The sequence below is a fragment of the Clytia hemisphaerica genome, unplaced genomic scaffold, assembly GCF_902728285.1.
Source record: "Clytia hemisphaerica strain Z4C2 unplaced genomic scaffold, Clytia hemisphaerica genome assembly, whole genome shotgun sequence".
NCBI lineage: Eukaryota > Metazoa > Cnidaria > Hydrozoa > Leptothecata > Clytiidae > Clytia > Clytia hemisphaerica.
In genome coordinates, this window is record NW_027103300.1 from 1,253,193 (window position 1) to 1,279,860 (window position 26,668).

Sequence of the window (26,668 nt, forward strand, 5' to 3'; positions counted from 1 at the left end):
ATGAGATAATTTCTTATCATTATTTGAACATGTCAGAAGACTAGGGTTAGCGGTGTCGTCACTCACCGAGGGCTAAATAGCCTCCCTTGCTAAAAGGCTGATATTTATTGATGACACTAAAACTAATGCTGAAACATTTTCTAGTATTAAGAAAATTAAAACAAGTTTTAAGTAAAATATTCGATAAAGATCAACATTATAAAGTTGACATTACCAAGGAATAAAAGAAACCAGAGGATATAAAGTGTGTTCGTTAAAAAAAATGGAACGGTATTGATATGAGTGAAAATTTTATTTCCTTTTAAGAACCCACCGTTAATTACCTTTGGAAATGAAGTATTTTTTTATTTATTACAAAAACATTCTATTTTATATCAAATCAGATACCTTTTTTTCCGGACAATAAAACAACTATAAAACAAAAAAAATAAAAACTTAACAAAATTCAATTTGTAATTTGCAATATATTGCAAAAATTATTCTTTTCATTCATATTCGAAAATCTAAAATCACTAGTATAATATAACAATTATAAATTAACTACTTAATCAACTAATAAAAAAATGTTGTACAATATATATATAAATACTTTAAAAATTAAAAATATTTACAACCTTCTCTCAAGTAAGTGTTCTACTACAGTTTAAAAATTTTTAAAAGATAATACAGTAAAGTTTGACCGAAAAGCTAGAGGATACAAGCTACAAGTTTGTATTGTAGTAATGCTCTTTGTAGACAAAACGTGACATGTAAAAAACATCTGAAAACAATTTATAAAAAAGCAATTCAAATTTTGCTTAAAAAGTATATTATATTTTGGTTGGAGCTGATTAGCTGAGTAAAGGTCATTGGTCCTTATCATAAACGATGGTATGGAATACATAGAAAACATTACTTAGACTTAGGTAATTAAGCTATATGACAAAGTGAATATTTATAATTGAATGTCCAAAGTATTTTCCAAATGTTCCAATGTCCCAAAAGGCTTATGGAGAAGTATGACCGTGATAGCTTTGTAAGGTATCGTCGTAGAGTTCTTTATATTTCTGTCTTAAACTGGCATCGAATACTTCCCGTCGGCTACGACGATCGACAGAAAAACATTGGCTTCTCCAGTTCTCCGAGCCTCCGATAGGTGTAACAGCACTAAAAATTTAGTAATGGAATTCAATTAGTAAAGCAGAGACATTTGAAGGAAAAATAGAATTGCATCTGACATATTTCTTCGTTGTATGATCACCATCATAATTTGATTAATTTAAGGGCAGACACTTTTAAAACGAAACCTCTGGGGGTGTTTTATTGATTAAACCAAGGAACAAGTATGCAAAATTTCAATCAAATCAGACAATTTTTAAAGACTCCAGCGTGCCCCAAAGTTTTTGGCTCCGTGTTGAGACTAAAACTCGTGACCTCGCCCCTAAAAATCTAAATTCTGAATCCTCCCATTATTGATGTCTCCAGCCTGTACCAAAGTTTTGAGGTGACAGACAGACAGATACACAGACATTCTCTGATTCTAGCTCAACTGAAGTTGAGAATGAGTCATGTTTTAACTGTGACGGGAAGTTGCGATCAACTCCTCATGCTTTACCCGCTAGCTGTGACAGGGGTGTTGTTTTATCTTCAATGTTTGATTTATAACCCGTTTACTATTCAACTATACCCCTGTGTCACAGACCCGCTGGGAGCCCAACCCCACTGGAAAGATTGACAAAAATTTTGACCCTGGTGGGAAAATGCCTTAGAATTTCACCCCCATTCGAAATTCAATCTTTAAAAATTGCACTTCAAAACAATCGCCACTGAATTTTTTAACCTTGGAACAAAGTAATTTCTATCCCAATTGGGATTTCAATAGTAATTTTTATCCCCACTGAGAAAAAAAGTTCCACCGGGGCTGTGAGACAGGTGTGTTAAACTGAATCGTCAATGACTTTTACTCAAAATTTCTTTCCAGCATTGCAAAGCAATGAAAATGAAGTGCTTTTAAAATACCATGATCTACCATTTTTAGTTTTCCCAAAATAACAATTGAAAATGGAGTCTGCCTAAAAATTATGTAGACACTTTAGTTTTTTAACTATTTCTCAGCACCCACACATGCTTTGTTATACAGTTATGCACCGTTGGAAAATTATTTACGAGGATAATATTGTAAAAAATAGATTATTTTTATAAAACCGAAAATCAAAGACGATGAAGAATAAATATTAACAAGCAACATGCTGAATTGACCGGCCTGATAAAGCAAAAGATAACATCTAATGACACAAAGTCCGAGATCTAGCTCAAATTTGCCAAAAGATTGTTGAAATCTGGAACTAGCATTTTGAGAATTAAAATTTCCCATCGTTGTCTAAAAAGTCAGGAAAAAGTAATGAGACGATTGTACCTGAAGTCCGAAAAACCTAATTATTGGGCAATTTTTGGCCCAAATTTGCCAAAAATATTCTCGAAAATCGAGTTCCGTAAGATTTTTAACATAACCATTTTACATCTTTGTGTAAAAAATCAGAAAAAAATGCCAAGCAAATCACAAAAAAATGATACTTTTCCATAAAAATGAAAAAAGGGAATTTCCCCAAATATAAAAATCCGATTTTCAAAGTCAAAATTTTTTTCAAGAAAAATGGTTTCTGTCGCTTTTTAAAGATCATTGCCTTTTGTCTTGGTACAAAAAAGCTAATCAATTTCACACAAAGCCCAAATCCCTATTTTTAGACACTTTTTGGCCTCATTTGCCCAAAAAATCGATTTCAGAAAATCGGGCTCCGTCATTTTTTGGGTACTGTCATTTTGCATCAATATGCAAAAAATCAGAAAAAACTAATGGGCTGGTAACGAACTGACATACGAACAAAGGTTAATCTAAAGGACCTCCCAAGATAAGGTCCAAATTAAATTAAGAATTTTTCTACTGGTACAAAAAACATGACATGACACTAGTGCTGTAGTTTTTTATCTAAGAAAGATACGAAAATATGAACATTGACTCGAGATCAACGACGTTTCAATATTCTAAAAAAGAGTTATTTGAGCTGGTAGATAAATAATTCAACTTCATTATCTATATTTTTTCTTCTTCAATATTTTATTCTATAGAAAATTTTTCAATCTTTTATATAATTCTCCTCGAAAATATTTTACCAACGGTGTATAACTTTGTAACATAGCATAAATGGGTACAGAGAGATTCGTTGAAAAAGGGTCCACATTTTGAGACGGACTTTAAGGTACTATTTTAAGAGCACCTGAGAGCAGTAGCGTGGTGGTAGGGGGGTCAGGGGCCCCCAGCGGCCGATTTTTGGGGGTTCTCCGAAAGACAAGGGGTGCAAAAAGGCGCCTCTGATTTCATCTAACTTTGGCGCCCCTCTCTTTTTTACTTGTAGTAGTTTTAAGTCAAAAAGAGAAAAAACAAAAAAAAGCCAAAAACTTTCGTGCTTGCTTTGCTCGTGTGATGTTTACAAACATATTTCACTTTTAATAAGAGGCGCCAAAATCCAAACTTTTAAAAATGCCTCACCAGGTCTTGTCGACCGAGCACGCTACTATGTTGAGAGTATATACAAATGTTGGGAAGAAGGAGAAAAATAGATACCTTCTTGAAGGTAGACTCCTTCTTCTACTCGACGTACTCTTTGGACTGTATTGTAATCCTCTTCCATCGTACTCGATATCTTCAGATTCAGATTCCTCACTTGACAATTCGTATTGCTGAAAGTAAAATTAATAAATCATAGAAAGTTGATGCAAAAAATGAACTAATAAAGTGAATTTTTTAATTTCATTTCCTAAGGAAATCCAAGAAAAAATGAAAATTTCGCGTTTACCATTATCTAAAAAAATTTAAATTTTGATCAAAAGCTCTGAGATTGAAGTAAAAAAGTAAAATCAGGTAGTTACGGCTTCCTCCATCGAGTGAGCCCTAAAAAGTGTCTGTCTGTCTAGCTCGTTGGCTATAACAAGTGATACTTTTAATGATCTACCTGGGTTAATCAACAGAAAAACATTGAATTCAAAATCAGAAAAAGCGATTGAATCAATCACTGGTAAGCTGGTAACTTGCTGGTAATTGGAAGTGTGATCATATTAAAGAATCAAATTTTAAAAAATATAAATTTTTCATGCAAAAAAACACATCAAATTTGATTATTTCGTGAGAGATTTCGGCATATGTTTATAAATAGTGCAATTCCTATTATAACTAAGATTTCATTGTTTTAAACTGAAAAAAAGAATTTTAGGAGAATCTGCCTCAGCTTCTATTTACGTATGATGGTACACTACTTTTATACCAAAGATTAGAAAAAAATAATGATTGAATTTCGCAAAAAGGTGAAAAACCCGTTTTTGAAAAAAAAGAAGGGTTTACAGTTACAAATCTTTGTGAAAAACATCAGATTGGTTGGATTAACCCGACACGAGGATAGTTGATAATTGCTTATCATAACAGATCAAACTTTGGCTCGAGAAAAGCTAGTAACTAACCCGGGGTTGGGGTTACTTAGGCAAGTGAAGGGTACGGGTATGTGGCGCCCATGAGGGTGCCTTTTTTGGGACCTTAAAGTCACTGTAAGGGTTGGAAAACTACAAAATCAAATTTCAGTCCAACTAAGGTATGGAAAAAGGGGAAATAATAAGTTTTGCTCCTTGAAAGATTAAAATTTGGTCAAATTAATCCCATTAAGGGTCGTAGAAATCGCAAAATTTTCCTCTTTTTTCCTTTTTAGTCCCGCTAAGGGTCCCAGGGTCGAAAGTCGGACGGTAAATACCCTTCAGCTCACAACCCTAGTACCCCCCGGGGTGACTAACTTACTAACGAATGAACACTGGTTAATTTATAAAGCCTACAGGTAGGTCCGAGAATAATTCAACAGGAACAAGTGATACCTTCATGGATCTACCTGGTTATAAAATGAATAATAGACATTTTGTTAGAAACAAAAGAAAAAAAACGAACACATTTTTCAAAATTCAAAACCATTTTAAATCTCATTTGCAAATCAATGAAAGAAAGAAAGCTTAAAACTTAATTTGTTGTCCCTTCAGGCCCTCAAAAACCTTTTTAATTGACATGTGCTTATAAAAAAGGCAAAAAACGAGAAATTCTCTTGTTAATTTTCAAAATCGTAAAAAAGGATTATCTTTAAAGTTGTTAAACATGATCTTTTTTTTTCATACCGTGAAATTCGATCACACTTCAAGCTGCTATTTTGTGTGCACAGATCGAAAGATGTAAATTCAATTTAAAACTCTGTCTACTCAATTTCAATAAATGGAATATCAATCATCAAAATGTTCACCTTATCTTCGATCAAATCTGTTCAAACATTTCTTTTGGGGTTATGTTATTAGGAATATTTACGGAACCTTCCAAGGTTAATTCAAAAAGTTCAACAACTCCTTAACTCGATAAGATTTATGGTCCCTTTAGTTAAATGATGGTTTGTAATATTTGGCATGTGGGATCCATCTATTGTCCAGAGCAAAATCCCACAATATTATTGCCTAACTATTTCAAAAGTCGAGATATTTAGGTTTTAAGTTTTTGGCTTTTAAGAAATGAAATGAAAACAATAGAATTTCAACGTAAGAACCGTGTAAGAACCCATTTTCAAAAAATTCAAATTTTGATATCTCGATTTTGGAAAATTGTCACACAAAATTTTTTCGAGGTTTTACTAAGGACCACAGAAGGTTCTGTAATCTTTAATACCTCAAACCATCTGATTACAGGAATGTGTGTGTTCGAGTTATGAAGAATCCTCTGTATATGATTAAAAATTCGAAGAGAAATTTCCAAACCCCCTTTTTGCCCCCCCCCCCTTTTCTTTAAAGAAGGGGTGCAAACTATGAAAAATTAACATCAATATAAATCGCAAATTTTATAAAATGTGTAAAAATGCCGATTTTAAGCCCCTTTTAGTTAATAATTGAATGGAGTACGCAAATGAAAACCGTTGCCTGAAAATTACGAAAAATACAAAATAACCAAATCACAGCAAAAACAAAGCTCCTGATATGTTTTGATACCTTAAGTGGATTAATTTTCGCGTGGACAAAATTTCGCGAATGGAAGATTGAAAATTTTCGCGTGGACTAAATTTCGCGATTTGGCCTGTTTTTTACCTAATTTCTTTCATTTTCCTAGGGGTTTTGGCAAAAATTGCAATTCTAAAAATTTCGCGTGGACAAAATTTCGCGAAAATGGCCAAAATACGCGAAAATCGTGAAAATTAATCCACGCGAAAATTAATCCACTTAAGGTACATGGGGATGTTCATAATGTATAAAATTCCCTTCCGAGAGTTACCCCAAATTTGGAGTTTAGAAATCCAATGACAGAGACACAAAGACAGGGGTAACTCTACTCTGTACCAGACTCTTCTCGCTGACTGAAAAGATAACTCGAAGTTCGGTTAGGCAACTTTCCGTGTCTCAGACATTTTTACGCACATCTCTGAATGTCTCTGCGGTGGAGCATAGCTATTTTTAGCATCAATATAATGGTATCTTTTAATTTTCAAAAGAGCACTCCTACTTTTTAAGGATTTTGTACCAGAAACCTGGGACAAACCTGAGACACAGAATCTCGCTAACCGTAACATACCGACCTATGGCAAGTTTTTTTCAAAATATGACAAGCTACTTGCTGAATGGGCCTACCTGAAGATTGATGTAACAAGACAATAGAAAAATGAGAACAATAGTATAAAAATGCAGAATAATACGAGAACAACTCGAGAAATTCATTGAATTCATTGAATCCGGCGATTCTCGGCTGTTCTGGCGATTTTTATAAAGTTCCTGTACCAAAATCAGTTTCATTGAAAATTGAACCATACTTAATCGTGGATATTCTTATAAATGATGTTAAGACATGAAACGAAAAAATCCAATGAAAATCTGCAAAAACGGAAATTTCCGGCTTTTTTGACCGGAAAAAACATTTTCTCAAAAATCGAACTCGGTCATGTTTTGAGCATTGCGAATACGCATCATTCTGCAAAAAATCAGAGAAAAATAAGGATGAAAATTCGAGAAAATGTCAAAAAGACGGTTTTTCAAAAAACTCCCGTGGCGGCGGGGTGGTACAGGCTAGGGTAACTCTAGGATATACACAACGAGTTTCCTTCAAAAGGGGATGCGTGCAGCCTAAGCAAAAACTTACTGGTTCTCATTAAAGAACGCGTGCATTTTAAACATTCTAAAAAAACACTTTTTTGGTCAAAAACGTTAAAGAAACCGAAAAAGCTGCCTGGTATATCACGAAAATATCATTTTTAAGGTGGCTAAATGGTGGCTGAAAAACTGCTGACTTGACAAAAATATCAATAATTTCCAATATTATCGAGAAACTACATGAGATTCAAGGCAATTTCTTTTGTCGAATCGGCAGCCTATTAGGAGCATTATAATATAAACAAGCAACATGCTGAATGGAGCTACCTGATGATGAAAGTTAGATAGCAATGCGAAAAGAAAAATGAAAAAAACCAGTCAGAAAATATAGCGTTTAGCGAAAATACACAACACAATAAATTCATCATTGATTGTTTATGGGGGAGAGGGAAGGATTGTAGGGAAAAAATAAATAGGAAGTTCTGGTTGCAAAAATCAGTTTTATTGACAATTGAATCATGCTTAATGGTGAGCATTGTTATCAATAATGTTTTTGTGTGAAAAACATACCAATGAAAATCTGCAAAACGGCGATTTCCAGCATTTTCAAACGGAAAAAAATTTTTCTCAAAAATCGAACTCGGCCATTTTTTGAGCATTGCGAATACGCATCTTTCTGCAAAAAATCAGAAAAAACTAAAAATGAAAATTCGGGAAAAAGTCAAAAAAACCGGTTTTTCCGGCATATTTCCGGCATTTCCGGCCGGAAAAAAATGGTTTTCGAAAATCGGGCTCCGTCACATTTTAGGTATTGTCATATTGCATCAGTGTGCAAAATTTCATAAAAATATATAAAGTACAGCTCGAGAAATTCAAGAAATACCGTTTTCCCGGCGAAAAAAGGTTGTTCCTGCGACTTTTAAAATAGTTCCGGCTTCAAAATCAATTTTATTGAAAATTTAAACATGCTTGATGGTGGGCATTGCTATTTATGATGTTTTTGAATGAAAAAACAACCAATTGTAAGGAAAAAGTCCAATGAAAATCTAGAAAAACGGCGTTTCCGGCATATTTCAGGCATTTTTCGCCGGAAAAATTTTTTTCTCAAAAATCGGACTCGGCTATGTTTCGGGCATTGTTAATACGCATCTTTGAGCAAAAAATCAGAAAAAACTAATGATAAATTAAAATCTCGAGAAAATGCCAAAAAAACACTTTTTCCGGCATATTTCCGGTATTTTCGGCCGGAAATAATTTCTTTTCGAAAATCGGTCTCCGTCACAATTTAGGTATTGACATTTTGCATCAGTGTGCAAAATTTCATGAAAAATTATAAAGTACAGCTCAAGAAATTCAAGAAATACCGTTTTTCCGGCGAAAATCGGCTGTTCCGGCGATTTTTAGAAAATTCCGGCTTCATAAATCAATTTTATTGAAAATTGAAACATGCTTGATGGTGGGCATTGCTATTAATAATGTTTTTGAATAAAAAAACAACCAATTATATGGAAAAAGTCCAATGAAAATCAAGAAAAACGGCGATTTCCGGCATATTTCCGGCATTTTCGGCCGGAAAAAAAATTTTCTCAAAAATCGGACTCGGCCATGTTTTGGCTATTGTTAATACGCATCTTTGAGCAAAAAATCAGAAAAAACTAATGATAAAATCTCGAGAAAATGCCAAAAAACCAGTTTTTCCGGCATATTTCCGGCATTTTCGGGCGGAAAATTTTAGTTTTCCGAAATCGGGCTCCGTCACATTCTGGGAAAAAACTAATGAGCCAATCCCGAGAAAAGCTGGTAACAGACGGACGAACGGACGAACAGACGGACATCGGTTGATTTATAGGACCTCTACCCCACCGGGGTAGGTCCAAAAAAGTTTGCCCTGCTCTAAAGGGTGCCCTACGAACTAACACAATTCACTATCTCGGTCGCTCGTCTAAAATAGAAAAATATCAATGAATTTTACAGGAAATACGCTTCCAAAAAATACTCTTGGGTACCTAATAGCCGGGGGGGGTTGGAAAAAATCTCTAAACTTAATAAGCGGGAAGATTGGAATGGAAAATTTTCGAGAAATTAATTAGCGCCCCCCCCGGCTATTAGGTACCCGAGAGTAAATGGAAAAGATAAAAGCTTACCAGAACGGAGTCATTCTTAATCATCAATTCTTTGATCCGGTTGTGTATACGTTCAGTCTCGTGTGCGTACGTATTTTTCTTTCTCGCGTTGGTCGTCTTGTAATCATCACCTCGTTGATGGAATAATTTCCGTTCAATTCTCTCTTCCGGAACTTCGTCATGTCTACGTTCGAGCTCCTCTTCTGAGGGTATTTCAAGGTTTTCATCATCGTCAGAAAGTGTAGTCACTATGGGATTACGCACGTGTTTCTCAACGTACGGCGTTGACGTAGGTAAGTTTTCGAAGAAAGCACTTTTGTTATTTTGGACTAAACTTTGTGAGATTTCGTTCACGTATTCTTTACGCTTTTCAGGAGATATTGAAGATGTTGTCGACTCTGAAGAAGGCGATTTGGTGTATTTACGTTGCAAACGATGTGCTAAGAATTGCTCGTTGCCGTAAACTGTTTTGTAAGCACTACAAAGGGTGCACGACTTCAAAGGGACGGCACAGCTTTTGCATATACCTAAGTGATCAAAGGAAGAAGGTGATGAATAATAAAAAATATTGGTTGGTCTTTAAGATATTAATCTTAAATTAAGGTTGTGGGTACGATCTCCAGCCTGTTGCAGGTCATCCCAAAGATTCTCAAAATGATACTTGATGCCTTTGCTTGATGCTTAGCAACTAAGGAGACGATTCAAGGGTAAGTGGAGAAATCCAGGGAGGGGAGGGCGCCGCAGATTTTTTTCCGTCAGCGGAAGCAGACCTGGATTAGCGGTGGCAGAACTGATTTACCGGTCGAAGAACTGAATTAAAAACCGAAGACTTGATGCAGGGGTCGAATACCTTTTTTAACGGCCGAAAACCTGGAGAAAATGAATTGCGGAAACTTGTTATAATCTTTTTTTATAAATTCAATCAAGAAATTCATATGATGTTTCCATGGGAAATAGTATTGAAAACAAATTAAGTTAATAGATTTTGAACTAAAAAGAATGAAAATTAATGCCAATACTCGCCTAGAACTACCCATCTTTCATCTTCGATACCGCTGCACTAACCCACTGGACCATCGCAACTGATGCCTTGCAGAGTGGTTCAAGCTACTTTAACTAACCCTAACTTATCTATCAGGTATTCGGCCGGTGACTTGCTAAATCAGGTCTTCAGCCGTTAATTCAGGTCTTCGGCCGCTAATTCAGGTCTTCGGCCGCTAATTCAGGTCTTTGGCCGCTAATTCAGGTCTTCAGCCGCTAATTCAGGTCTTCGTCCGCTGACGGAAAAAAAATTTGCAGTGGCGCCCTCCCCTACCTCCGGGTAGACAGGTAGAGAAAAGGGAGCCTTCGAGTCGCCCTGCACTGCGGTCGGAAACTCACTAATTTTAAGATGTCACTGATATAGCACCATAGACCTCACAACTGGAAACCTAGTTAAAAATTTTGAAAAATAACCAAATTAACACCCTTGTATATTTATTTTCAGAATAAATCAGCCTTACAATCACAAAACGGTGACATGAGGGTCGTCAAAATAGGATGTACGCAAAAATCGTCCAAATAATATATTTGATACCGCCCGCGAATACACAAAGAACAATAGAAAAGACGCCATTGAAACAATAGACGTACACTTTTGCGTTGCTCCCGCTCCCCCCTTCACTGCGTAAGTCCTATATGGATGGCCTCATGTTTCAAAAGGAAGTTATCAATTGTTTTGGGAAAGCGAACCTTTGAATAATTTTTGTCTTGGTGATAAGCGCGAGTCGCCAGCATCTTCAAAATCTCGTTTAGAGATCAAATTCTTTGGTTCTTTGCCCGTCCGAAATGGTTTCTTGACTCTTTTCTTTGATTTCTCTTCGTTGTGGTCTAGCCATTGGTTGACATCGGTATCCTCAAGCTCCGGACATTCGCAAATGCAATGTTTAGAATTACTCTCATTTTGCGTTGCATGCGTTTTAAGGATGGATTTCGATTTTCCATTGGGAATAGGGAGAGATTTAGAGAAGTTATCGTCAGTGTTAATGGTTGCTTTATTGGAAGGTTGGAACGTCGTTGTGTTTGAGAGTCTATCTTCAATTTGATGGGCCTTGATGGCTGGAACGAAGGACGAATCACGGTAGGAAGTGTGTGGTAACTAAGAGGGAAATTCAATATGATTCCTTTATACGATATTTTTTGAAACATCCTTTATATAAGAATTTTATGACGTAATCTTTTCTCGAAGAAAAAAGGATTGAAGCTAAAAAGTGCAATCACAGCGCGCGCAAGCGGAGACCGGCCTTCAATCTTATAAATTATTATGATTAGACTTTGAAGTATTTCTAATTATTTCTTGTCTTTCAAAGTGCTTCACTGGGCCCTCCGAAAACCAGTCCTTTTATTCATCTTGGACCCCCTTAAAAATCCAATATCCTCAACAAACCCAATGCATAAAATTCTCAAAAGTAAAAAAATATACCTCATTACACAAATACTACTAGGTAAGTATTTAACGGCCTTGAAATTTGCACGATGTGAAATTAACACGAATTTTTCAGCTTTTTTAAGGAAACAGTGGCTGGTTTTAATTATGGGGGTTTTTTATTAACACGAAATTTTTCAATTCGTGTTAATAAAATGACGCATCATCGAAAATATACTTCAAATGCCTTTTAAAATCAAATTGTATTTATAGGGTACCTCTTGTTAAAGCTGACATTTGTATGTGAAAATTTTATTGATCAAGTCAATCCTTTCATACATCTTAACTAAAAACTTTGTTGATAACTGAAGCTTCTTTTCATTCATTTTATTAAATTTATTTCAAACACGTTTTGGTCTCAACAGAGAACTGTCGTCAGTACAGTAAAAAATGTTTTTAAATGTTTAATTTTCTTACTGTACTAGGGGCGTTTAACTGTTGAGAGCAAAACGTAGAAATGTAGAACAAGAAGCTTCAGCTATCAACAAAGAAAATTTTATTAATTAGTTTTGTAAATATTACCTGTTTACAGAGGTGAGAAAAAGTCGACTTCAGTGGTGAATAATCGTTCACTTCAATAACAGTTTTCGTTCGAAACGTCAACTCTGGATCTAAACCAACAGACTGCAAGAGATGATGGAATTCTGTTAATATTTAAAGTCATTGCTGTAACTGGCTGGGCCAGAAAAAAGTGACTTTGAAAAGAATCTATCGTTCAACTTTGGATAAGAGATATCTACAAGAAAATCTTAATACAAACACTTGACACTTAATACTACGAAGCTCCTGATCAGCAGTTTTAAAACCCCGCCTACCTTCGAACTAATCACACGCGATTGCATCTCACGAAAGATGCTACAGATCCTAAGGGTTGGCCACCTACTAAAACACAAGGCAAAAGACATTTAAAATTATAAGCAATATACCTTTCCTTTGTTGAAATATTTCGTCCTTGTTAAAAGTACTTTTTGTTCAAGATGATCTTCTTTTGGAATGATTGATTCGGCAGGGAATAAAAATGGTTTCGCAGCTTCTTCGTATGTAGCTATAACATGCCCACCTAAAGGAAAAGAACAATTCTGGTGAATAATACGTTCTTTAAAAATGTAGCTAAAAAAACTTGTCACCAAAGTATGCAAAATTTTAATATACAAAGTCTCTTCATAGATGGTTTTGGTAGAGTCCACAATTAATATCGTAGCAACTATCAAACACCCCTTTAGATACTTAATAGATCTAAGAACCCCTACACGATTCAAGATTTATAGCCAAACCCCCTGTAGATTTAATGGGTACACCAATATGCTGATGCATGTAGCAATTGTCGTTTAGGAATAAGTTGCTTGCCTTCATTTCCTTACAAATATCTTTCTGCGAGAAAGCCGGAGCATAGTTTGCACCCCCCCCTTTTTAATAGGGGAATGCCAAAATTTCTGGTTTAAAGTGAATATATACAATACCACCTAAACACAAAAGTGTATCGTGCTGATAAAAACACAGGCTATAATTGTTATGTTCTGAAATTTTTATCATGTGACTGTATAAATTGTTTATTACTTCCGTGGTGCACAGAGCGAGTTTACCACTCTGTGTTACTGTTAACTTTTACAATTAGTGAGGTCAGGTAGCATATAAAAACGTAAGAATACTTCAGATGGTGATTAAAGCATGAAATTTGGCACAGATGATCCTTGGAGGGTCTAAAACTTAATTTTAAACAATAACACTAAATTTTGCCACCTGGCCACCTGCCAGATGACGTCATCAGGTGGCTGGGCAAAAAATTATTTTTTTGAAAATATTCAAAATCTGATGGTTCCAGCGGAAAGAGCATGAAATGCTGATAAAAAAGAGGTATAAAACATGCCTTGAAAATCTTCCTATCAAAAGTTATGGAGGTTGAAAGTTTTTTGATGACGTCACCATAAGCCTTTCCAGGCAAAACTTAAAAACCTCGTAATTTTGGCACCAATTGACCAAATTTCATGTTTTATACATGAATTCATAACAAAATTCATTGTTTTTTCCGATTCCGATGTTCAAATTGAATTAAAAGCTTTAAATCCTACAGAATACAAAAACTTAGATTTTGAGCTTTACAATACAAGGCAAATCAACGCAGCGTTTCTCCCTTCAGGAACACAGTGTACAACCAACTAATTTTTTTGGATGTTTTAAGCCTTCCTATGTTTTTTAGACCCAAGCATCAGATGGAACTTCAAATTTTGGCATGGATTCATGTATAAAACACTAAATTTGGTCAACTAGTTCCGTTATTACGGGATTTTAGGTTTTGCCTGGAAAGGCTTACGATGACGTCATCACAAAACTTTAAACCTTCATAACTTTTGATAGGAAGATTTTCAAGGCATGTTTTATACCTCGATTTTCATCAGCATTTCATGCTCTTTCCGCTGATACCATCAGATTTTAAATATTTTCAAAAAAATAAATTTTTGCTAAGCCACCTGATGACGTCATCTGGCAGGTGGCCAGGTGGCAAAATTTGGTGTTACTGTTTAAAATTAAGTTTTAGAGGATTTTAAGGATCATCTGTGCCAAATTTCATGCTTTAATCACCATCTGAAGTATTTTTGTGCTAACAGACCTCACTAAATAGCCTAATTAGCAGCATGTATACTAAACTTTACATTAATACAATAACCACTAACATCCACTAAATCAGATTTTATAATTTTCTTCTGAAGGCATGTCATAAAATCTTAAAATATATAAATCATTATAACCTTTGATACACTTAACCATATTTTGCCAGCTACTAGGTATCAAAAGAATGTTTTGGCAACGGTTTATCCTTTTCAAAAAATGATGACATCATAAAAAAATAACCCAGGATCCCCTAGGATCCAATCAAAAGCATTGGTATTTTGGTACCCAAAGAAGTGGAGGGTACCCCCCGAAATTCCAGAACATTCAAGTCCCAGGCTATTGAAGGGAGAGTTTCTTTAGTGTAGACCCTCCCCTTAGGCCGAGGGGACAAGCTATGATTGCCAAGTCCTGGGAATGATAGACATTAACTAGGATATAGATCAATACCAACCTCTTCTTCTACATCCTCTTCATCAAAGGATGCAGTATAGAGGGAAGATACCTTTCTCTTAAACAAGGTGTATACTACCGTAAACTTGTATCCATTTTATTAGCTTTGGTTGAGTTTTTAATTTTACCATTTTGGTAGTTATTCCTTTAAAAACCCTTTCATCGTAAAATTTGTGTAGTCATTTAAAAAATACCTTTAAGTCGCTTTGATTCTTGTTTCAGTTCAATCAGTATGGAGTCATCTGTGGAAAATAATTATTGTGTCGATATTATATTATGTCGAGGATTACAAATTATAAACAATGGATAAAATTTCAGCATTTTCCCACAATCAGGGGAGCCGATTAACACCAGATTGTTCAAGCGTGCGTCATATGTAATGATAAGAAATGAAATAGATACTCCAAAATATGCCGAGACTACTAAAATCATGATTAGCATTACTAGACACATTTGACAAAGATTGCCTGAGACCCTGACCTGCTAGAAATTGGCTCCTTAAAATACATTTATTATCGAATCGATTGAGAAGAAACAGATAGCCAAACATTATAAGACAACATTAAAAGTAAACAACAAATACCTTCTAAAATTTCCAAAACATGATCTGGAGTCTTTGCATTTGTAAAAATCTGAAAGTAAAAGATACCTTTTTTAAATATTATTGGCCAAAAATGATACGGCTTTCAACAATCTAAAAATCACAATCACAGGTTATTGCAGGGGGGTACAGCTCCAGGGTACCAACTCATGGACGGGTGGTGGTGTTTAATTTTGGTTCTCAAAAAGTTAGTACCTGTTACTATACTTTGAGGTAAGAGATGACATATCTCTCATTTTAAGCTATACCTGGTACTGAATTTCGATTATTGGTAGTTTCTTCAGAAAAATGAAATTACAATTGGTTGATAAAAACTTATATTTTAGTTTTCTACTATTGAAAGAAAAATTGGTATAATATTGATTGAAATCTCTATCACTTACCCTACAAAATTTGAATTTACAATTGAAGATCAATGGAAACGTTGGATAAACTGGATGTGATTGATGGATACGTCCAAACAGGTACAAAGTCAAGAAGACTGGATTTTTGTTCCGCAGATGTATTGTCCCAGGACACGCTACCTAAAAAAATAACGTATTTGTTGTTAAATATGTATGCTAGCTGGTTTTCTCAGTAGACTGTAAATGGAAGAAATCAATGAAATCAATCTAATTTTTAGAAATCCTCAGTAGATGAATTTCAAGTAAGACATTTCATGTGTCGCAAATGATTTCTGAAAATGGTTCCGCTTCTTTTACATAACTTAATAAGGGAAGACATTTTTGCGAGAAGAAATTTTCGCGGAATTTAATTTCGCGAATTAAACCTCATTAAACCTGAGGTTCTTCTAAATGCATGATGTGCGTGGTTTATGAAATTAAAAGTAAACATTTCAAAATTTCGAAAATAACACATATCCCTAAAATTACCAATTTATGTTTCACTATCAAGATGCAACGGTCCCTTTTAAAAATAAAGATGTTCTCAAAAGGAGTACAGTTGGGTTCACAAACCTGCTCAATTTTGATGCGCACTGTGCACTTCATTGTGAGAAAAACATCAACAGAAAAGTACCCTGAAAAGAAAGCATGAAAAATGTAGAGAATATCAAGTGGAGGACATGTCTAGAATTCCCCCTTTCAAGCAGCAGTCCTTAGCTTACAATTGATACATGATCCTTTAATGAAATTTTAAAAACAGCCTACTGATTTTTGCAAAGGCTATTAGAAAACAAACTAAGGTATATACTATTTGAACTGCACTTTATCAAAAAACCACACACATGTGCACGCCAGTCTAGACTTAAACTCCTATATCAGGATTAGAAACTAGGCTAGTCTTACCTCTTTTATCTTTCCATTTACAAAAATATAATACTGACAACACATTGACAAGTTACAACTACAGTTACAACTTCTACTGATCCCCTCGGCGCTCCGGAAACTTACATATTTTTCCGGACCAGCTAAAAAAACACTATTTTCTCTCCGGAAAGTTCCAGAGCTATTCCGGTGTTTCCAGAGCAAGTGATTTTTAACACATTCTAGAAAACCGTTAATCAATGAAATTAAATTTGTCACATTATATTCAAAAGCATCACTGGGCGAAATATCGAAACTACCATGATGATTTTAAAAAAAATGTGCGTGTGCAGTTAGTTTTCACACGTGATTAGCACTGGGATGGGAGCGCTATCGTAATTATTTCGCGGATATCTTGCTCTGTAACACCGGAAGTGCATTGGAACGTTTCAGAGTTCCGGTGCGCAGACCAATTGCCAAAAAGTGTGCTCCGGAACACAGGAAGTGCCGCAGAGCCGCAGCACTCCTTCGCGGACTGTTTATCAAATTTCAACCAATGAGATTGCGGTATTTCATATGCCCCTTCTTTTTGACACCCTTGGCCTGATTGTGTTTTAATTGTAAAAGTACTAAAATCTACTATAAAACAACGCTGGCTTTAGATCCTTCTCCTGGTCTGCACTAGCTGACAGGCCAACCGAAAGACTGATGCTCACACCAAATATTACATTCAGTGAGATGTGTGGTGTGTACCAATTCAATACCGTGAAGTCAGGTAACTTGCATCAGTGGAGGGAAACTTGCATAGTCATCAAAAGACTGACCAACCAAAGCAACAAAATTTCAAAACAATTGAATTATGCAGCTCTGCTGGCAGCTCCGTTCTACCATTTTGTTTTTGATTTAACTTTGTATTTTAATGACCAGCCAGGCCATTCATTTGAGGGCTATGCATATGTTAGCCTCCACTGATGAAGCAAGTTACCCGACTTCACGGTACCAAACTGGTTTTTATCAGTCTGGGATAATCCCTCTATTGCGGTATACTGCTATTGCAGTATACTGCAATTGCGGTAGTCTTCATTTGTTGTTAGCCTACAAAGGCTTAAAACGGCTACATAGACCTTTTTGCCTTTCCACCCGCCATATTGAATTGCCGTGGTGAAATTACCTTAGAAAGTATGCAAAACATATGCAAAAAGAAAGTATTAATGTAAAACTTACATGCATAATAATTGGCATTTATATTTTTAAGTGTAATCTTGTAGAAGAAAGATTAAATTTGCTTCTTTTGAAAACTAGAAATAATCTAATTCGCTCATCTCTTAGAACAAGCACTTCAAAAAACCATAACATTAGACATAAACTCAAGTTGAAAAATTACCGGCGAAGGACAGAAATATTCCTTATTCGGTTGACGGTAAATTAGTCTCCTGGGAATAGAACCGTCAGACGATCAAATCAAAACATTGATTTGAACCCGCTGAATGTGTTTCGTCATAATTACTGCTTTCAGTTTGGGTGTTCTGAAAGTTTGATGTGTGGGTACTCTGTCTTGGTGAAATTCTTTAATGGCATGAAAACAGAATATGCAATATTTTAAGAACAAATTTCTAAAAGGCTTTTGTTGTTCTGTAAATAATTTATTTTGGATTAAGAAATTCCATCTTTTATTGTTCTAATGATTATAATATTCCTTTATAAGATGCTTTTTTGTTGTTTTACCGTGAGTGGTCCTAAATCTGACAGCCCTGCCTAAATCCGACGTGGTCTTTCAAAGATACAAACTAAAATAAATAAACCAGCTGCGCTGGAAGCTCCGGCTTTAGAGATTAAAAGATGTGAAAGATGAGCTTGTTGAGTTAGTTGTGTTCGAACGTTGCCCACAAACTACTAATCAGAACAGACAATAAATCTATTGCAGAGCGAGTATAAGAAATAATCTTAACGAATAAATATGCATTTTGGTTGTTGAAATACACATTATTAGTACTTCTTTGATGCCAGTAAACATTCAAAAAGTATTTGTTTGACAAATTTTCAGTTTTGTTTAGAAATATTTCGCGGATGAGGCCTTTCCAAATTTCTATTGAGACTTAATTTCGCGGATGACACCCACGATGACATCCGCGAAATCAGCGAAATTTAATCCCCGCGAAAGTTTATCCCATTAAGCCACGGGTTTTTAACTAAGCATTATTTTTTCTGCTGGGATAATACATGGAGAAGAGTAGGATGAACCAAATAAAATGGTACAATAGTGTGTATGTAATAAATAGTGTTATATTTGGAAAAAACCTGTTTCGGGTTTGAAAAATGTTCAAAAGGAACGGTCGCCCCAGCCAATGAAATTACAACAAAGTCCAAAAAATATCATTTTCAGCTATAATACTGTGAAAATTTTGTCCAATCTTGTTCAAATTTACACAGGAATTGTGTTTTAGTATCCTTTACTGAATTCTCATTTGTAGTGATATGTTTGTAAAAAATCTGTGTCGGTTTGAAAAATCAAAAGGAATGGTCGCTAGCCGTGACAAAATTACGACAAAGTCCAAGACGATCATTTTCAGCCATAATACTGTGAAAATTTCTCCAATCTTGTTCAAATTTACACAGGAATTGTGTTTTAGTATCCTTTACTGAATTCTCATAGTGATATGTTTGTAAAAAATCTGTGTCGGGTTTGAAAAATCAAAAGGAACGGTCGCCAGCCGCGATGAAAGTCCAAAAATGATAATTTTCAGCCATAACACTGTCTGACTGGGAAAATTTCTCCAATCTTGTTAAAATTTACACAGGAACTGTGTTTCAGTATCCTTTATTGAATTCTCATAGTGATATTTTTGTAAAAAATCTGTGTCGGGTTTGAAAAGAAAAAAAAGGAACGGTCGCCAGCCAATGATGAATACGACAATAACAGTGTCCAAAACAGGATCATTTTCAGCCATACATAACACCACAAAAAATACTGTGTATCAATGGCTGTGTGTTTGAAAGTTTCATTGTCAAGTTTGAAAATCCAAAAGGAACAACCACCAATTATATCATCATGAAAAATGACCAAAAGTCCAAAATAGATCATTTTTACAGCATAAAATCATGAGAAACACACGTATTTGAATTCAGTATACAGTCAGACGGTACAACGTACAACGCACCATCAAACTTCTCATAAATCATGTCCAAAACATCATGAATAAGGATGAAAATGATCACTTTTTCACTGAGATTTGCCAGTATTTGCTACACAGTCAACTAGTCCACTTTCGATACTGTAGCCATCTTTTTCTAAATACTTTTCGGCCAATCAAATCACAGTATTATCGGAATCAGTGATCCGTTTTTGTTAAATCGGAATAGATCATCGGATTAGATAAACAGACAAAAAATGTCTTAACCATTAAAGGCTCCTAGGCCGGAGCAAAAATACCTTTTGCTGTGACGCAACGAAAATACCAAAGTGTCAACAAAACTGGGAAATTCGATACAGTAAACCAGTTGAACCAAATAATTAACAATAATTGCTTCTTATACGAAACATAACTTTTTTTGCAATTTGTCAAACATCATAAATGATAATAAAAGGTAATTACATTCAGACTTTTACAATTCACACTTTTTAATTACATTATTGACATTTTAACATTATAGCCATCTTGTTAGATGTTTTGAATTTGTTTTGAGAATTCTTGCAATAGTTTTTCGTTCAACTTGGAGAAGGAGTGTTTGTAAACATAGAATTTTTTTTCATAACCTTTATTTGGGGGGTCGGAATTAGGCAGGGCTGTCGGATAGGTAATCTTTCTGTAAACTTGCATATATGTTCAGATATGTTTTGCATATTTTCCAACTAAATCCAACCACGGCTTTTTCGTTCCTCTATTTTTGCATACAATTCAAGATGGCGGTTGGAAAGGCGAAAAGGTCTATATAGCATTGGTCGACAAATTATAAGAGTTTGTCTTTATTAAAGGAATCTGATCTACAGAGAAAAAATATTTTGCCTGTGCGTTAAAAAAGTGCCTGTTTTCTCCTTGAATCTCGAATTCTGTTTTTTGAATAAATATGCAATACACCGTTTAACAGTTTCGTCATCTCCACCGTAGAGGCGGTAGGTAAAAATGCTCACTTTAGTACTGTGGAAGGTTAGAGAAATGTAAACATTACCATTTTTTTCTTTCATTTAAATAGAATGTTTTTGATGTTTGAACATGATATTAATGACAATTTTATGTATCTCTCTAGCCTGGATATCCAAGCTCAAAATTTTAGAAAAAACAAAATTTACCTCAACATACAAAGTTCTAAAATTATAGAGCTTGGTCTCCCTAGAGAATGAAAGTGAAAACCATGTTTCCTAGCAAACCCAGGGCAGCAAAACAAAAATTAATAAAAAGCAGTCTTACAAGATCTAAAACTATTTAAAACATCCAAAGATTACACCAAAGTCCATAAAAAAGTTTGCATGCATTATCATGACCAACCATGTTTTCTTGGAAAATGAACTTGTTTTCTTCTTTTTCATGTTTTCATGTAACAGAAAGCCCTATCTTCACTAGCAACTGGAGGACTATCCTATTTTTGCTTTAGAATTGCTCAACGCCGTGTAGATTGGCCCTTGCGGTTTTAGCGAAGTGAGCGCAAGCAAGCGGACTGCATTCTCTTAAAGAGAATGCAAATCGCTCTAGGGAGACCAGGCTGTAAACCAGAACATAAAATATTAAAAACTAGACTGTGAAATAGTTTACAGCCTGGATATCCAGGCTAGTATCTCTCCTGAAAATTTCACAAAAATTCATCTAGAGGAAAAGAAGTTTTGATTAAAAGGATTACCTACAGTACCATTTCTCTGCTGGTTTTTCTTATGAGAACTGGATGTTTACCTACCATTTTTACGGGGGAGAGTGAAGTTTTTTCCGTGGTTGCCAAAATCAAAACAAAACAATGGAAAATAGACCTGTTCTCAAAGAGGCCACCCTGTTGAATTTAATTATGTAGTCTAGCAAAAAAAACAATGATAAAACCATGCATAATTATTACAATGCATGATACAGTAATTATGCATGGCTTTATGATTGTTTTTATATATGGCTGGTCCACATAATTATTCAACAGGACGTCCTCTTTGAAAAAAGGTCTATTATATTGTTCATACAATAAGCGTGCGCAGTCGACACTGTTAAATGGTGTATATTGCAGTATATGAAAAAATGTGAAAGTGACCTTTATACCGCAATTGCAGTATACTGCAATTAAGGGATATCCCTGACGACACTGTTTTGGAGCAGGCAGGCAGCAGGGTGAGCGATAGCTGGGAGACCCGACTTCTCTGTCTATGTGGTTTCAAAAAAATATCAAGTATAGACAGTAGTAGCCGGGAATTATACAAGATGCAAGAATTAATCGCAGAATTTGATTGGCTAATATCTTATTGTTATGATTTGATAAACAAAAGTATGACGTCAAACAGCTCTATTGTTTCAAGAAGTGGCGCGAGCTTTTGAATTGTTTTGAAAAAATAACGGTTTTTTCTTTTGTTATTTTGTCAATAATTCCATACTCTGTATTTCAGTGAAGTTGTTGGGATTTTAACAGGATAGAAATATTTTTGTAACAGAGTATGGTCTCCAGACTAGGTGAGCGAGAGACTGAGAGATTAAGAGATTCTTAATAGGCGGATCTCTAGAAATTGCTTGGTTCCCGTCATTTCGACTTTACAAAGTCGGTCGGTCGAAAATATTTTTTTGTACATACATACCATCTTTTTGTTCATTGATTGTGAGCCCCATAATCATCATGCAACATCTTGTTTTTTAGAAAGTGATGCTTCGCGAGCGTGGTCTGCTTCCACGAAGGTCCGAATTATGAAATCGGTTAAAAAATCAGGAGATCATGGATAAACTAGGGTGTAAACTGGAACCATGAAAAAATACTTTTTTTGAATTTTCAAAATTGTCACAATTTTTTATCAAAATTTATCATATTGTAAGACTTCTTGCGCAATTTTTAGGTCCATACGTCAAAAATCCACTGTTTGCCCCAGGGGTATCTGATTCGCGGTAGTAGCAAAAAACGGCAAAAATGGCATTTTTTGTCCATTTTAAGACTATAAAAGGCCAGGAAATGGTCAAAATGGTTTCTGAATGGTGTCTTGTACTAATATTCAACACAAAAAGACAAAATAACCCCAGCGAGATCGCTCAATGTTTCAATTTCAGGCTAAAAAGGCCGATTTTCTCGGATTCTGGGTAGCAAAATGCATGAAAGCAGCATTTTTGAGGACCCACAACTTTTAAACTGTTTAAGGTACACACTTGAAATTTACAGCAATGAAACACTTCAGAGAAAGCTCCAGGAAAAATCAAACTCTAGTTTTCAAATATTTCCTATAGATCCATAATGGCGCCCTAGAAATTGAGTTTTCATGATAAATGCCAATATTTCAAGCTAAAACTTGGTTTTCTTGGGGTTAAAATCTCAAAAATGATTTCAAATGGTGTTCTGAAATCTTTGAATCTTGGAAGTATTCTGAAAATACTCTGGACGAATCAAAATGGTTTGGGTCAGAAATTTGCCTAAGTCTGCCATTATTGTATTGCATTTCCCCCTAAAATGCGATTTTTAGAGTTAAAGTCTAATTTTCTCAGGCTAGAATCTCAAAAATGGTTTCAAATAGGGTCCTGAAATCTTTTGGTGTTGAAAGTATTCTGGATATACTCTGGGAGAACCAAAATGGTTCGGGTTAGAAATTTGCCAAAGTTCGCCATTATGGAATTGCATTTCCCACTAAAACGCAATATTTAGAGCTAAACTCTAATTTTCTCAGGCTAAAATCTCAAAAGTGGTTTCAAATAGGGTCCTGAAATCTTTTGGTGTTGAAAGTATTCTGGAAATACTATGGGAAAACCAAAATGGTTTTGGTCAGAAATTTGCCAAAGTCTGCCATTATGGAATTGTATTTCATTCTAAAACACAATGTTTTGAGTAAGCTTGAATGTTCTTCCTAAAGAAATGAAATTCATAATGACAGACTTTGGCATATATATGACCATTGTGAACCACTATGATTTTCCTTGAGTGTTCCCAGGATACTTTCAACACCAAAAGATTTCAGGACCCTATTTGAAACCATTTTTGAGATTTTAGCCTGAGAAAATTAGACTTTAACTCTTAAATATCACGTTTTAGTAGGAAATGCAATACCATATTGGCAGACTTAGGCAAATTTCAAACCCAAACCATTTTGGTTCTCCCAGAGTATATCCAGAATACTTTCAACACCAAAAGATTTCAGGACCCTAATTGAAACCATTTTTGAGATTTTAGCCTGAGAAAATCAGACTTTAACTCTAAATATTGCGTTTTAGTGGGAAATGCAATACCATAATGGCAGACTTGGGCAAATTTCAAACCCAAACCATTTTGGTTCTCCCAGAGTATATCCAGAATACTTTCAACACCAAAAGATTTCAGGACACCATTTGAAACCATTTTTGAGATTTTAGTCTGAGAAAATTAGACTTTAACTCTAAATATCGCGTTTTTAAGTGGAAATGCAATTCCATATGGCGAACTTTGGCAAATTTCTAACCCAAACCATTTTGATTATCCCAGAGTTTTTCCTGAATACTTTCATCACCCAAAGATTTCAGGACACCATTTGAAACCATTTTTGAGATTTTAGCCAGAGAAAACCAAGTTTTAGCTTGAAATATTGGCATTTAGCATGAAAACTCAATTTCTAGGGCGCCATTATGGATTTATAGGAAATATTTGAAAACTCAAGTTTGATTTTTCCTGGAGCTTTCTCTGAAGTGTTTCATTGCTGAAAATTTCAAGTGTGTACCTTAAAAAGTTTAAAAGTTGTGGGTCCTCAAAAATGCTGCTTTCATGCATTTTGCTACCCAGAATCCGAGAAAATCGGCCTTTTTAGCCTGAAATTGAAACATTGAGCGATCTCGCTGGGGTTATTTTGTCTTTTTGTGTTGAATATTAGTACAAGACACCATTTAGAAACCATTTTGACCATTTCCTGGCCTTTTATAGTCTTAAAATGGACAAAAAATGCCATTTTTGCCGTTTTTTGCTACTACCGCGAATCAGATACCCCTGGGGCAAACAGTGGATTTTTGACTTATGGACCTAAAAATTGCGCAAAAAGTCTTACAATATAATAAATTTTGATAAAAAATTGTGACAATTTTGAAACTCTAAAATTCAAAATCCAGTTTACACCCTAGATAAACTGGTTTTTGGTTCACTTTCCGCTGGCGCGCCGCGCTCACTATTTCGATTTGAAAACTTGTAAACACTGAGCACGCAGTGGTTGACAATTAGGAATCCAGAAGTGGCAAAAGGGGTCTCCGACTCTCCGACTCTAACTTCAGAGTAAAAATCAGGGTCGGTCGGAAGACGGGAACCAAACAATTTCCAGAGATCCGCCATACTTAAAACCAGACAATCTCAATCGAACGGAATCGACGATCGAACCAATCGAACCAAATCGAACGCAATCGACCGATTGAAATTCGATTGTCGAACGCAATCGAATCTCAATCGAACGTCAAAATTTTGGGTAATAGTTTTGATTGAGATCGTCTGGTTAAAAAAGTTATAAGAAAACAAAAATACCTTCGTTTGAATTGAGATGAGGATTTACGTTGCCAAACTATCTTTCTTTGAGACATTCTCCAAAGTCAAAGCACAGAATCAAAGGGCTGAAGACGGCTCCAGCTGTGACCTGAAAGATGTTTTAAAATTTTACTTTGACTTGACAGCTTGAAGCAGACCAGTCGGCCGCAGCAGTCCCCTCTTGTAATATAAGAGTTCAGTTATATATGTTACATATATATCAAACAAATGAAAGATTAAGAAGCTACTCGTTATGTTTTTATTTTGGGATTATAATAGTATTATAATGTTGAGTCCGACAAAAAGCCGAACGTTTCAAAATGGCGCCTGACAACTTACCTGTGTTTTATTCCCAAAATGCTTGTTATTGGAACGGAACGAGTTTCACAGCTTTCTGTAAAGCTTATCTATGATGGAACCGAGAAGGGTCATTTGGCGATTTCTTTCAAAATCTGTCGATCGAAATTTCTTTCAAAATCTGTCGAGATTTCTTTCAAGTTGTCGAGATTTCTTTCAAACTGTCGAGAATTCTATCAAAATCAAACTGTCGAGATTTCTTTCAAGTGGTCGAGATTTCTTTAAAACTGTCGAGAATTATTCTTTCAAACTGTCGAGATTTCCTTTAAACTGTCGAGCTTTCAATAAGTGTCGCGTTCTTAAAAGCCCGTAGCCATGTATATGCCACGCGTATTAGGGCCATCAGATTGATAAACGCCTTCTTAACTTTCTAGCCTTCCTCATTTCGGTACCCTCAGGATCGATCTCTCTAAGAGTCTCATTACAGTGTCTCTAGGAGTTGTTATCCCATGCGTAGTCCGTAATTTATTCCACATTCCTCGATAGCCAAGTTAGTAACCTGGCCCTTCAATCTCATTACTTATGATTGAACTATTTTTTCCTTTATGTACAATGGTAGTTGAACCCTACTGGGAAAACCACATGTGTCAAACGTTGACTTACCATCATTCCTCTTACTAGTCTGAATGCCGACCTCTACAAAACCCCAGGTAGTATAGGTGAGTCTGCTCAATGATCTACCAACCGCTTTCCGGTTCGTTTTTTTTTTTATTTCGATACAGAATCTTGGCGAGTTAATAATTTGATTGACATTGATGTGCACGTAAAAACGATTGTTTTGAACACGTTTTCAATAAAATGTTTACTTTCGAAATTCGAATCCCAGACCAGAAAAACAAAACAGAAAGAAAGATAAAAACAATCTGATGCGCACACTTTTTACCTAGTTTTTTACAGCCTGTAGGTTTATTTTTCACTTTTGCTTTTATTATATAAAATATCTGGTTTATAAATTTATCAAAACTTTTCCTTCAGCTCTACGGTCGAAGCTCAAAAATCCAAATATGAACAAATGGTAAAAAAAAACATTTGTTGGTGCACACAGAAGATATATTAGGGCACC

The 26,668-nt window shown here is 35.2% G+C and overlaps 1 protein-coding gene across 1 annotated transcript; it reads right to left on the reverse strand.

The window, feature by feature from the left end:
• Positions 1-454: 454 nt before the first annotated feature.
• On the reverse strand, positions 455-25,438 carry LOC136811713 (spermatogenesis-associated protein 6-like). Its single transcript, XM_067068339.1, has 11 exons — positions 25,249-25,438; positions 16,330-16,391; positions 15,757-15,897; positions 15,356-15,404; positions 14,967-15,014; positions 12,639-12,772; positions 12,235-12,336; positions 10,980-11,385; positions 9,270-9,775; positions 3,602-3,717; positions 455-1,146 (listed from the first exon to the last, which is right to left on the reverse strand). The coding sequence occupies exons 2-11, from the start codon at positions 16,360-16,362 to the stop codon at positions 987-989; spliced, it is 1,695 nt and encodes a 564-aa protein (XP_066924440.1). The 5' UTR covers positions 16,363-16,391; positions 25,249-25,438; the 3' UTR covers positions 455-986.
• Between the last annotated feature and the right edge of the window lie 1,230 nt (positions 25,439-26,668).

Excerpts from the sequence above, each read along its gene's own strand:
- LOC136811713 (XM_067068339.1), bottom strand. The coding sequence starts at position 16,362 with ATGAAGTGCACAGTGCGCATCAAAATTGAGCAG. Across the intron at positions 15,898-16,329 it reads TGCGCATCAAAATTGAGCAG|GTAGCGTGTCCTGGGACAAT; the intron begins GTTTGTGAACCC and ends TTATTTTTTTAG. Across the intron at positions 12,773-14,966 it reads AGAATCAAAGCGACTTAAAG|GTGGGCATGTTATAGCTACA; the intron begins GTATTTTTTAAA and ends CTTTTCCTTTAG.